We start from the raw sequence: 14,434 nt of genomic DNA on the forward strand, positions 1-14,434 counted from the left end.
ATTTTCAGCACCTCTAAACGGACACCGAAGAGGCTGCTCTGCTCGCCCCGTTCTCCACTGATAAGAGCCGATAGCTGATTAGAGCCGGGCGGAGTGAGAAGAGCACAGCACAGCTAGGAAGAGATCAGGACACAGGCTCCCCCTCCCCCTCTCATAGCTGTGCCGAGTCTTTTGGAGAAAAAAAAAAAGAGAAAGAAACATCATGCAAACAATGTCCCCGCCCAGTGGGTGTGTGTAATGACGTCATCAGAGAAGTGTGTGTATAAATGCTGCATGTCACATTCCTCAGCCTTACAGCTCTCTGTGTATAAACCCTCATCCCCTAAACAGTATGTCATAATGACTTGTAATTTTCAGGGTGCACAGGGAACACTTTTAGTTAGCACCATTCACTTCAATTGCAGCACCCCAGCTTTTACAAATTTCATGATATGGGGATCAGAATTGTAAAATCTTGTGAAAATATAACATTGGGGTTGCAGTATTAAAAGCAAGTGTGCCTGGGAGTCCTAAATCAAAAATGCAAATTGGGAGCATTGGGGAAGGGCCCCTAAATTTATTTATATCTTTTACAAATCTATAACTGTCATACTATGTTACTCCATCTGCTTTTCAATTTCCCTAGAATGATGGGGTGTACAAAGCCAAAAATGTAGGTGCGGGAGGGGGGGACAATTTTCGATAACCCCCCCCCCCCACACACACACACACTAAACTTTCATTACTATGGCAAACACACTGCCCTGTTACACATTACTGCTAATTTCTAACACTGGAAACCCAAAATCTATTCTTTATCTATAATGGAGCAGTGTTGTCACTATAGGACAGGACAAAAATACGTGCTCCTTTTCCGTAGAACACAGGAAGGTGATCTGTAGTCCACAGAGATAGCTGGGAATCACTGTACATGATGACAGTCAGAACAGGCAAAAAGAACAACAAGCCTATAGCTCACTAGATTTATTACAGGATCAACAGGTTTAAATTTAGGGAAGAGGAAACTGGACAATCGCCCATGGCCTTCAGCTTTTCCAGGGCCCCAATTGATAAAATAACAGGGGTGCAGGAAACAGGAATGCTATGCATGTGGGCCCCCCAATTCATATTTTCCCTGGGCCTAATTGTGTCTAAGACTCCCTGAAGAGCGAAACATATTTAAATAGATATTATTTGTACTTCAATATTCAAATTGATATGCCTTCAATTGTATATTAAGCAGGCAGGCAACAAACAAAGAGAAATTTACTGAGAGGGTTTTTATATAATTATAAAAATAAAGGATTACTGAAGATAAAAGGAGTCACTTTAGTAATTTTTTTAGAAATTATTGTGTGTGCGTTCTAAATCCCAGTTTCTTAAAATACACTTGTCCATTAGGGACAATTAGGTTTATTATTTGAATTTGTAAAGAATCCTATTGGTTGATATGAGCTCTTATGTCCAGTATAAAATGCTAAAATGTAAAAGTCTCATTTTGTTGGACATGAGTTTGCCAACATTTAGAATCCCCTAAACAACAACAAAAAAACCACACGTTTGTTTAACTGATGCGACTGTAATCCGTTTAGTACAATAGCAACATGTCGGTATTTTCCAAATCTGTCCAGCCATCTGCAGGGAAACAGAAGTGAGAGGATCACTGTCAAATGATCCAGGGTCAGCTGCCAGGTCTGATGTCACATCTCATGTAATATTTACGCACAGACAGAACGAGGCACCATTGCTTGGCAGCTGTCACTTTGTTGGTCACCGTGGCCTAGACTGCGTAAAGCAAAGCTCATAGCAAATGCGTGTTTAAATACGTTAACTAACAAATCAACAATGATGTTTTCACACGTTATAACAAAACAATCTAGCATTACTTTTCCTGCAGTTAACTACAGCACTTGATATATTTTAGTATTGAACAATGTCTTTATTTGTATCAAATATCATTTATCTAAAAATGCAGCAAATGTATGTATACATTACCAACGTAGATTCAGTTTTTATTTTAATTTGTATTTTTATCATTTTTAATATTAAGAAAAGATTTGTTATAATGCTCCAGCACGTATGGAATAGATTTCTCTAAAGTCATTTGCTATTTGCTAGAAAATGTTTTGAATCCTCCAGATTTATTCCAGGTTTGCTGGATCACACCAGCTTCACTGATGAAAGTGTATCCTCTCCAGTCTAGGAAAGAATTAATAAATAAGGCCCAATGAGTTTGAAGGCTGCTGCGGATATGTGCTGGAGCCTTATAACAGAGCTTTTCCTAATAAAGCAGGCCCATCCTGTCATGACCAAATCCTAGCACAGCTTGAAAGGTTCCACATGGCAGAGATTGCAATTGAACTCTGACAGAAATGTACAGGAGATACAAAGGGTCAGACAAGGAAAGGCAGAATTATGTGTGGCAAAAAAGTCTGATATTTAGTCATAAAGGTCATAAAGAAATGACATTTTCAATGCTGCATCATAGGGCCTCATGGATGTTGATCTCTTGCTGTAGCTATTTGACTTTTTGGGCCTGGTGACTACTGGGGCTTGGGTGTAGTGCCAATCATTTTATGGTTTTAGTGGTGGTCAGTCTTAGGATCCAGTGTTTAATAATTCTTTACTGAAGTGGTGAATAGTCCTTGAATCTAGCATCTATGTTCAGTGATTACATGACTCTATGTTCAGTGCACTGGTCACATTATACAAATCCACTGCTGTAGCCTGTCAATGTAGCCAATAGTAATATTTTAATGTTCATTAGTAACTATATCCCTGTGTCCAGTGCAGGTCACTATGGATGTCTCCATTTCTGCTCTAATCTGTGGCCATTAGTGATTTGTTTGTCCAATATTATTTCATATGTCCCTTGTTTATCGCCATCCCTAAAGCCAATGAATTTTTATCTAGAGGTACAATCTGTGTCTTGTTGTGGTTAATAGTCATAGTGATTTGACATGAGATAGTGAGAAGAATCAAATGAATGCTTCAGAACTTACCTTTAATGGCAGCCAAGTATGCACGCATTTCCCTCTGTAGTCTGCTACCCTCTGCCTGCAAAATTAGAATATTTTTAGAATGCTGTAATATGTCAATATAATCATATGTAGTATGTCAAGTTTAGTAAAGGTTAAAGTAAAAACTAGATGCAGACTTAGATTTCATCTGTCAATCTATATAAAGCTGGATGCAGATTCAGATTACATACATACAGGTAGTCCCCGAGTTAGGGTCATCCGACATACGGACAACTCCTAGAAACAAACATCGTTGGTGTGCAGGACAGAGGCTTGAGTGGGGAGAGGGGCGGTTCGCATGACTTGAAAAAGAAATCTTTTGCTGTTGTGCAAGCTCTTGTAACTTTTTAATGACCAAGACAAACTATGCTGTTGTTTCTTTTTGCATATCAAAGTACGGCTTGATCGAGAAGTTAATGAATGTCTAGGCTCCATAAAGTTTTTTTTCTTTTTAGCTTTGTTTGTGAATAACTCACAGTGAGGATTTTATAAAGTAACTGACACCACACAGCCTAATAATATGTTGAAACAAATATCTGTCCTAATTGCATTTATTAAAATAGTGTACCTGTTCCGACTTACATACAAATTCAACTTAAGAACACACCTTCAGTCCCTATCTAGTATGTAACCTGGGGACTACCTGTATATATAAATAAAAAAAACTTTATACAATAGATTTGGTCAATAGATAGCTAGTAATTATTATAAATATTTTATTATCTGCATAAACAGTTCATTAAAATTACTGAATATTAGGCAGAATCTCCCAATAAATGGTTGTTGAGAAAATTGTTTGAGCTGACAAGTAAAAAATCTAAAGATAAGATATAATATTAGATATAATAAGATACAATCCTATATTATATATATATAATATAATATTGTTTTATATATATATATATATATATATATATATATATATATATATATATACTTTTATAACCTACAGTCCAAAATTGCATTGTATGAGAACAGTGATAAATATAATAAGGCCTGTCAACCGTACAGCCCTCCATTTTAAGCCAAGACTGGGTATCTGGAGATCCTTACATTTTCTGGAAAGGGTGTCAATATCTGTAATGAGATCTCTAGCTATTTATTTTTAGTCATGCCTAGTTTAAAACAAAACAACAAAAAATACTAATTCAGCAACAAAGCATATAAAAAATATATAATTACAGATAGGGTTAGTTATTATTGGTTAACATGCATAATGGTAATGTACATTAAAATGTACGTAAAGCAAATATTTTTGGGAAAGAGTGTGGAAGAGTTAGAACTCTTTTTTTTGTTGTGTTCCCACTGGTGTACGCTTTTTTGCCTAGTGGCCATTGATACTGAGAAAAAAAAGCGATAACCGATGGAAAGGCAAAAAAAAAAGTAGGGTTACATCCCTTCCTTATTGTATCCAAAACAAAATGCCTGTTTAATTGTATTAGTATACAGTTTTTTTTGGATACACTCTATTTGATTATTGCAATAAGTGTTGCCTGAATTTGCTATACTGTATGACAATAAAAAAATGATTGTAAACAACACTTGGCTTTTCAGAGACAGAAGTTTTAGTGCATGCTAGTATGTTTGTGGATTCATATAGAAAACAAAGCAGTATTTCAGGGATACAAATTCTAACAAGGTATACAAACTGGCACTTGGTACTGCTTAGTATTTAGATGTGTGCTCATTACTGTCTTGGATTGCTGACTCATTGGGCCTGATTAAACAAAGTTCTCCAAAGCTGGATAGGATACACTTTCAAGTCTATTCTCTCTAGTCTTGGACAGCTTTGATAAGTCAGGCACATTGATCAAGAGCTGCATACTTTTTTCCATGCACTGTTTGGGTTTAATATTAAGTAGGCCAATATGGTACATAGCGCTGCCTCAGTACACAACTGGCTGTGATTAGCCAAAGACTGCTAGGTGACTTACTTAGAATGGCTGATTGCTACTACTATTAGTACAGAGTGGCCCCTTTCTTAGTATAAATGATAGCCTAGCGGTATTGTATAGCCCTTGATATCTATTTTAAGGGAGTGCAATAAATGCCACCAATGGGGTTCACAAAAGTTTGCTAATAGGCTCCATGCTTTGGACTGGTGCAATGGTATTCTAGCAACATGACATCACAATTGGAAAATCTGTCTCTACATTTCCCTAAATAGATTTTTACATGTTTTGCTGAACTATCTATAAACAAGTTAAAAAATATATACAAGGAGACATGATATAACTGTTACAGCAGTTAGGTGGAACAAAAAATAAAATACAAAAAAAAGCAAAAATCAAACACAATTTATTAGCAACTGACCCATCACTTTCAGGGGAATAAACATTTAAATAGTTTAATATAGAAACAAAATAAAAACAATTTTTCTATTTTGAAAGCAAACAAAAACAGCTCTGTGGATGTTACCAGTAATAATTCCCCAGTTTAAACAATTACAATTTATTTAAAGGATTTAAAGAGGAAAAATGTGGAATGCATGGTTTGCTACAAAATCCTGTTACATCTCTTTACACATTCACCATCTGCAAGATGATATCCTACATAATTCTGGCCAAATACAATTTTCAGCGTGATTAGGACAAAGCACAGATTTTCCATCCACAGACAGCTGCAACAACATTAGATGAAAAGTACCCTATTTAGAAAATAGTCACTAACGAAAGCTGTTGGATTCCATCCTGAAATAACACAGGTGCTGATTTCACACTATGGGTGTGATCCAAGTGTGTAACCAAGAAACTTAAATAATGAGACCATATGCAGCAGCTTCTTTGATGTAAGCAAATTCGCACATCACTCTATTACTAAGAAGTTCAAATGATAGCATTAAAGCTCACTCACAGAGCAATGTCCCCCCCTATACAATAATATCTAAAGTAAACCTACAGGCAAGCTAATACCACTTAACTCACAATATGATTATTTTGCTGATTAGACACAATTACCAATCATTTGTTAACTTTAAGTTAACCCCACACCCTTGCCCATGGAATACCATGGGCCAAAATGACCTATTATCAAGTCCTAGCACAGAAGGTATAGTGGTGCTTGAAAACCTGAATATGTATTTATATTTTGGCTTTATTTTGGATGACATAAACCAAAAAGTATGCATACACAGTCAGTTTTTCGAAATACCTTCTTTATATTTATGCACAATGTAGCTCCTCTAGTGAGGCACATTATTTTTTATCTTATCTTTTCAGATCCAAAACCAAATTTTTCAGATTATAAAACCAAATCCATTTTGTGGATTTGGTTTTATTAGGTGTTGGTTTTACCCAATACCTGATCTGCACTTTTACCTATACTTGGTTGATTTCATTGAGGTCCTGTTTGCCTTGGATGAGGTGCTCGTGAGTGTGCTTAACAGCATAGTAGGAAGAAATCTGAAGTGCAAGTGACATTCTTTGAGCTGCGGTGGTGATCATATGGAGCCTTGGTAGACTCAGATCCTGGCGAAGAAGTCTTTTTGGCTTTAGTCATGAGCTTGGTCCTTTAACTTTGGTGAATGTGCAGTTTGATTCTTCTGATACAGGGGAAGGCATGCCTCTAGATGTGAAACTGATGATTATGAATAAACATACCTGGTGAATTTATTACAAGTCCTTGGAAGGATTTTTTATATATTAACTGAATATGTATTGGAGAACTCTGGTTTTGTTTTCTTGACTTAGTTGCACCGCTATTCTATTTCAACATTATATTAGCATTTTTTTTTTATAAACTATGAATGCCACATCCAACACATAGGCATTCACCTTTTCAGTAACAGATGATTTTCCCACCACATACCACACATGTGTAACTAGAGCTTTATAACACTCACAACTCTTTTAGGGATTAATTTAGTTTGCCTTACTCTACGCCTGCAAAGCAGTTGCCACCTACCATTTGGGTGAGCCACATATATGAAGATCTGGTAGAAAACCAGTCCCAATAATATGAGTTGGCAACACAAAGGAGACAAAGCCAGGTGAAGTTCAGAAAAAAAGAGAGCCATCAATTGACTAGATGGAAGGGGAAACTATCTTTTATGCATTTGTATGTACATATTTTACCAGTATTTTTGTATAGTTGAAAATCTAGGTTGAAATTCCTTCCTAATTTGAGTAGGTAGTGTTCAGGCAGGATTTTAGGCAAGAATATTAGGCATAAGGTAGGCACATAGGTAGCATTATTTTATTACCCAAAAATTCTTTAGGTAACTTTATTCATAAAAAATAGTATGTTAAAAAAATCATGAAGGTGAAGCATTATTAAAAGAACTCATCAAAGGGTGTTCTTCATCTATTTCGCTGCTATTCAATGAATTTTGAGCATTTTTCTTTGATTTGCAACATTTCTACATACATTATTCCCTTTCAGCAGGTGCATATCGGACTATAATTACAGGGGTGATCTTTTTTATTGTCATATTATACCCAAGTTCAAAGCACTGTGATCCTCCAATTCTCCTTTTCCAAAGTCTATCTCACCATGCACAGAAGCCTGTAATCTGGTCCTGTCTCCTCACTTTCTCCCTGTGAAAGCCCTGAAATATTCTCTCATTAGACAGAATGGTCCTGATTTATTAAAGCTCCCAAAGGCTGTTGGCGATACACTTTCATCAGTGAACCTGGGTGATCCAGAAAACCTGAAATGGATTACTTAAAAGTTATTTACTATTTGTTAGCAAATGTTTTTAATCCTGGATCACCCAGGTTCACTGATGAAAGTGTATCTTCTCAGGCCTTTGGGAGCTTTATTAAATCAGGCCCCATGTGTTGACAAAGGTTGTGCATTCCTTTAAGTATGGCAAATTATCTTCAAAGATTGACAAATTATTTGAGGTTCATATATTTTAATTGCTTGATATGCCCAGGATTTGTCAATCTAGCACATGCATCTCCAGAGCTCACTGTTTGATACCTAAAGAATCTTTAAAATATCAATATTCTCATTATGAAAACCCATGGGTATGTCTTCATGTTGGTTTCAAAATTTATGCAAAACAATCACTAAGTGATTACCCCCATTTAAACCTGCACCTGAGGTATACCAAGAAAAACTTTTGCTAAACATATAGCCAAAAACTAGGTTGGGGAAAGCAACAGATGACATGTTTATTACAAACTCATTATAGCACCATTACAATTATTTGTTAAATTATTGTTTGTTTTTTTGCTGAAAAGGCATATTATCTAATATATCACATTTTTATATAAGCACTTTTTGAATAAAAATTGAATCTTTGAAAGTTTAAATTTGTTGAAAAAAAATATAACTTACTTATCATACCTGTATGGAAACAACGAAGATTTTTACCATGATGTTTCAGAATCATTTTCTGAATTTAGAACTAACCTTACATCTGAATTAACCAACCTTTCCAAAAAACTGTGTTATTATAGCTATGAACAGTACTGGACTTCAGAAGATATAGGAGTATTACAAAATATGGGTCGTATTGCCATTTAAATGAACCAAAAAAAAACTTTAATGTAAAATAAAACTAAAATATTTGGAAATTTAGATTCCTTAAAACTGCACATCATGGCTCTACAATGAAACAAATATTGCCTGCCAACTATTAATTTCTTCAGTAAGGAATTTGGCAGGCTGGTAAAACAGATGCATTTCAAACTTAAAATCTGTTTAAATCAAGATTCAGATACTTGTTACAGGACAGAAATTATTTTTAAGGCGTAAAACAACAATATGGTAAGGAAAGATGTCTTGGCAGCAAACACTGTTCAGACATTAACTGCCGAACTAACAAGCCTATTCAGTTAGCCAAAGATCACTGTCTAAAGCAGTGTTTCCCAACCTTTCTTAGTCGCGGCACATATTTTACAATTAGAAAAATCCCACGGAACACCACCAAAAAGTCAGACACGTAAATTAGCTACCTGCTGCCATCTAGTGGAAGAGTTTTTTTTGGTTCTGCCTATCACTATATATCGCTGGTATAGACAAATGAAGACAAATTTTTTGCAGTAAATAAATCATTTTGGGACCAATTAACTGAAATTGGATAATTTCCCACGGTACACCCGAAGATCTCTCAAGGCACACTAGTGTGCCGCGGAACAGCGGTTGAAAACCACTGGTCTAAAGTGCTACATCCCCATAACATCCCATCAGCTCAAAGTGAATTGATATCTAGAAGGCTGCTACAACATACAGAACTTGTCACATATTTACTGAAGAAGTATGGCCTTATGTTTTTTATTGCCCTGTATAAATAATAAATCTTTAATATAATATCATATCATACATGCTAAGTCCAATAAAAGTCTCAAAAGTTTTAGTTGTAGTTATAGCTTTGTATGATAGCATGTTATAATTTAGGGTTTGTGCTTTAAAATATCCTAAAATACCACTTCCTTTTTTCTGTTGCTTCCTGCTCTTCTCTCCAGAGATCTATGCTGGCATTGATGGTGAACAGTTCATTCATCCCAGGTGTCCCCAAGAACTTACTACTAGATACATAGAGTCTCTAAAATATTGAAATTGTCATTATCATCTCCAACAAAGAGCCATCATTTTATCAGAAATATTAACCTTATTTACATGGATACATTCATAATGTCAGCTGATGTGATCAATGGTGACTGCAATATAAATGATTGAACTGCAATATTTGACCAGTTACTTTATTTAAGATGGTGTTTATGATTACTGTACACTTTAGGGTACAGTGATCTAAACACTAAACATCACTGCACAAAACCTGAACTGATTACAATCCAGATATTATAAAAGTGGCAATCATATTTAAAAAAAAGAAGAACAAACAATTGCAAACAATTTCCCATGTTCTTGCTTCTTTATATTGATATTACTGAGGGACAGCCAAGCGATTCTCTACTAAAACTTTCCCAGCCCAGATTATTAATATAAAGCCATGGTTTAAATACATTGCAGCTTTACCACATCTAGTAAATATGGGAATCGCCACATGTATTACTGTACGTTTTACAGTAATCTGTAATAATAATTAATATAATAATTGGATACAGAAAATATATACATATTTTCTATTCTATGAATGCTTGAATTATTAGTGATGATACAAATATTAATAGTACAATAACAAGAGTTAGAACAGAACTTATTCCTTATTATTCTGTAAATGTAAAAAACAATAATTTATAACATTAAATGCCTTTGGGAAAAGAAATGTAGTTTGCCGATATATAAATAGATTACCCATATGCTGCTATGTACATTTTTGCAGCTTATTTGCATTTCTTGAAAACAAAATAGCTTGGAATCCTGGTGAATAGAAATATTTACAACATGTTGTTCGGGAGACTAACCTGCCTATAAAAGTAGAGTTGGAGAATATATATTTCTATTACTTGTTTACTGCTAAAGTATCAGAACTTGATGTCAGCAGCTGGATCGTAGCATTGCTAACATTCAGCATAGAGGGGTTAGTCAATGGAAAAAAGGATTAGCTATGATTGTAGTAGTAGTAGTGACGGTTAAATTGAGAATATGGGTACTTGAGAAAGAGTGAGATGGACGGCTCACCAGAATGTATAGGTTTCCTGGCATTTTTGTAAGGCAAATATTTTTTCACATAAATTTTATTGGCATTTCTGTTAATAGTGATGGATGGATTTTGCGCCCTAGGTTTATGCCCAGGTCAATGTAACTTTCTTGTTTTTTTCAGATAAAAGTAGATGCGTTTATATTTTCAGACTTATCACTGACCTCAAATTTGTGAATTAATTGTTATACATAGATGTATTTTCTTCTGTCTATTGTATCTGTTTCATAGTCTTTATTTTTATATCAGCACTGTTTTCCAGTAAAAAAAGTGAAATAAATGAAAGGTATGTCTATTTTCATCAAATGCAATATTTTCTCTGTTAAAGGTCATGTATTATATAGAACAGGTAAACAAAGCACACAACACAGAAATCAGAACATAATAAAACCCGATATTATAAAGTTGATTGAGGCTACAAATCATCCAGCTAAAAGAAAAGAACAATGAAACGAAAATGTCATTCTTATAAAACAACAAAATTTTAACTCAAGACAAGAAAAAAGTAACTATTTTGTGTTGCCTATTATTTCCTTTATACTATGTCTTTATGAAAGAGTAGCAACTGCAAATGAGCAAATTACCTTGTAATTGTGGATAATATGGTTGTTTAATGATGAAACACTTGGGCTAATATTCTGATTGTGCTATTTACTACAGCAGTTTAGAGCCATTTTTCATGAGCAAACCAGGGACCTTTTTATGATGTACACTAATACAGGCAATTATAATTTAATAAAAAAAGCTCAACATGATTTTAAGCTTAAATCAGCTAAAAGCATCCCAGGTGCTCCAAAAAAAAACAAAAAAAAGTGTGCAAGGTCTTATGGTGCTTTTCTTTAGAAGGTACCCTGTATCTGGCTGCATGCTTTAAAGAAAGATGCTTGGCCTCTATATGGAAGCAGAGGCCTCTCTGAAGAGGGATGCACTGCAGCTTTGCAGATTATTCTTTATAATTGGAACTGGCAGGACAGAAGATCATGGGACTGCAGATTAAGGTAAATCATATTACTTATAGACAAAATGAGTATTTATTCAATTTATTGTTGGGGTTACAAGGGTCACCTAATTATCCAGAAGTTTATTATGAAAGCTTTATAGTAGGATGATTGTCTGGGGACCACTGTACACATTACCCAAAACATGACCTGTTGTCTGAGCTGAAAATCTAGTGTGTCCGGATTGATGAACAACCAATTGGGAACAAGCCCTTGACTTTTTTATACAAAGTGGGATTTCACTGATGTTAGGAAACAGTGGTACTAATGATAGATTTTTACCTGGGAGGATTAGAAGAGTTCACAAGCTTTATTCATTACAGAAAGCTGAGCAGATCTTTAGATTTCACCCTTTTCATTGTTTTGTCTTAATATAGTGCAGCATAGTTTTAATACAAAAACCACAATGATTTTATCCAAATGACCATATAATTCCTATAATAATAAAAGGTTGTACAAAATAGACAACAAGCGTTTGCTAGTTTAGTGTAGTAAAAGCTGTCAGTATTAGAATTAAAAGATAATAAACAAGGACATGTTTTTGATTGGATTTAGCGTAATGTAGGAAATGCACAGATACATAATTGAATGTACCTATAATTAGAAATAAAACTGTTCAAGAAGATTATTAAACTGTACAATGTATAGGAAAAAAAATGTTAAGGAATACTAATTACAGCTCTTATTTATATGCATTATATACTACAAAAAATGGAAAACACATGGATCAGTGAAGCTGGATGGCCTGGGGAATTTTACCAATTCAGCCACAGTTTACTCAAACCACATTAAATGAAAAATGCTGGTCCAAACTAGTAATCAAAATGCTTTACTGTTTTGTTACTGTTCCAAAACTTTAAAAATAAAGTATATATATATATATATATATATATATATATATATAATATACAGGACACCAGGGCTTGGTCCTGGATGGTCGATACATCCCCCCTTCTTTAAGCCTTGGTCTATCTAAAAAAGGTTTCTTACAGCAAAAAGATGTGAGAGAAAGTGGGTTGGTCAGTCTGAGTCTGAGAGTGAGCCTGGAAGCCACAGCATGAAGCAGCTCCCTGGTTCTGGACGACTACAGGCACCAAGAACACTGTCTACCTGTGTTAGTGCCAGGTGTTTGCCTGCCATAGCCGCTTGTGGCAGCAGGACTTTATTTCCCAATAATTTTGAACTTATTTTTTGTTTTGTTCGTTTTGTTATGCTGGACTACGCCATTTTGTGTTTTGTTTTACTTAAGAAAAAAAGTGTTTAGAAAAAAAATGAATGGAATTTTTCTTATAGCACTGAAGTGGTTTGTGGTGAACTGGTCCCCCTTATTTCACTATATATATATATATATATATATATATATATATATATATATATATATATTTTGGTGGATCAAATATTTTGTCGCATAAATATTATCATCGGGAGTTGCATTAATTTATTTCCAGTATCCTGTATTGATGAGCAGCAAGTTGGACCACTGCATAAAGTCTTCTCTAGCCCATCCCAACATCATCAATGAAGAAAAGGTCTGGCAAATATATGTGATAATGATGTTGCTCCCCAAACCACTCTATCACAAATTGAACTTGGTCATTGTCATCTTGTAATTATGCCTGTACAATCAGGGACATAAAAATCTATTGATAAAAAAATTTGGTAATTAGGTATATTCAAGTAGTCAGGTGACCCCCACAACTCTAGGGACTTTTTTTGGCCAGGCAGTGTATGGGATTACCATTCGAGAACAAATAAAAATGATCAGTAGATCCAAAGTTATAAGCAAATATTGGCAATTGCCATGTTGCCATTACCATGTTTGCGTACTGATCTGTCAATTCCATGGACATTGTCATTGACCAATAACGAGGTTGGAGGGGTGACATGCTTGACTTTAACAGAAAAAAATAAAATTTAAATAAAACATTAGCTACCTATAGCTCAATGTACAATTTTTTTTTTACCTATATACTTTTGAAGTCGTATGTTCACATTGAATTGACCAGGCTTCCGACAGGTTTATTAATTATGGACATTATATTCTTATAGTATGCTTTCAGGCAGGTTTCTACTGGTACTGATTAATCAAGCTGCAATAACACTTAAGGCCTGTTTAAGTAGCCCCACTAGCAATATTATCTGATGTAATAATATTCCTTAAGAGCCCATTTAGAATGACTGAAATTCTATTTCATTTTAATGAATCAGATAATTAATCTCCTTCATTTTCTGCCCTTTGAGCTTACAGATAAATGTTACCCTAAACTATAGGAGTCACATGTATAATGGATGAAAAAAATGGTACTACACCCAATTCAAAACCCCTCAGGATGTATTACTATATTTTAAATAACTTATGGCAATACATATCATACAGAATATAACAGCAATTTTTATTTTTCATAAGGACTAGCAAAGTGCAACTGATTTAGAATGGTAAAGTATTACAAACAATGTTAAGAAATAGTATTGTAGAGGGTTTTTAAAAGAGGGAAATATGTACAAGAGAGGAAAACAAAGTTTATGAAAATATGGCAGTATGTGCAGGAGAGGAATAAGAAGTTCAATAATTTGGGCCCGATTTAACAAAGTTCTTCAAGACTGGAGAAGATAGACCATCACGGGAGAACCTGGAGGTTCATTTTTCCAAATCTATCCAAGAAAAAAAGTTACCTAAATGCATTTACTACATTAAAAAAATTATTAATACTACATAGTTGTTGGTAGTTCCAAAGACGATTGTACATCAAGCTACCCTGTTTCCCCGATGATAAGACACTGTCTTATTTTTTTTTGAAGGTCAAAATATGCTCTAGGGCTTATTTTCAGGGGGATGCCTTATTTACCCATGAAGAAGACTACAGTACACAGTTATTGTTCATGTG

At 34.7% G+C, this 14,434-nt stretch overlaps 1 protein-coding gene across 8 annotated transcripts in view; it reads right to left on the bottom strand.

The window, feature by feature from the left end:
- AMPH (amphiphysin) overlaps nucleotides 1-14,434 on the bottom strand; it is a 99,274-nt gene that overhangs the window by 49,274 nt on the left and 35,566 nt on the right. For all 8 annotated transcript variants that reach the window (XM_072412213.1, XM_072412212.1, XM_072412215.1 and 5 more), the window contains exon 3: nucleotides 2,982-3,036. In XM_072412213.1, the coding sequence (XP_072268314.1) occupies nucleotides 2,982-3,036 (55 nt within the window). The remainder of the gene's footprint in view (nucleotides 1-2,981; nucleotides 3,037-14,434) is intronic.

This window comes from Pyxicephalus adspersus, chromosome 5 (assembly GCF_032062135.1).
Source record: "Pyxicephalus adspersus chromosome 5, UCB_Pads_2.0, whole genome shotgun sequence".
Classification (NCBI taxonomy): domain Eukaryota; kingdom Metazoa; phylum Chordata; class Amphibia; order Anura; family Pyxicephalidae; genus Pyxicephalus; species Pyxicephalus adspersus.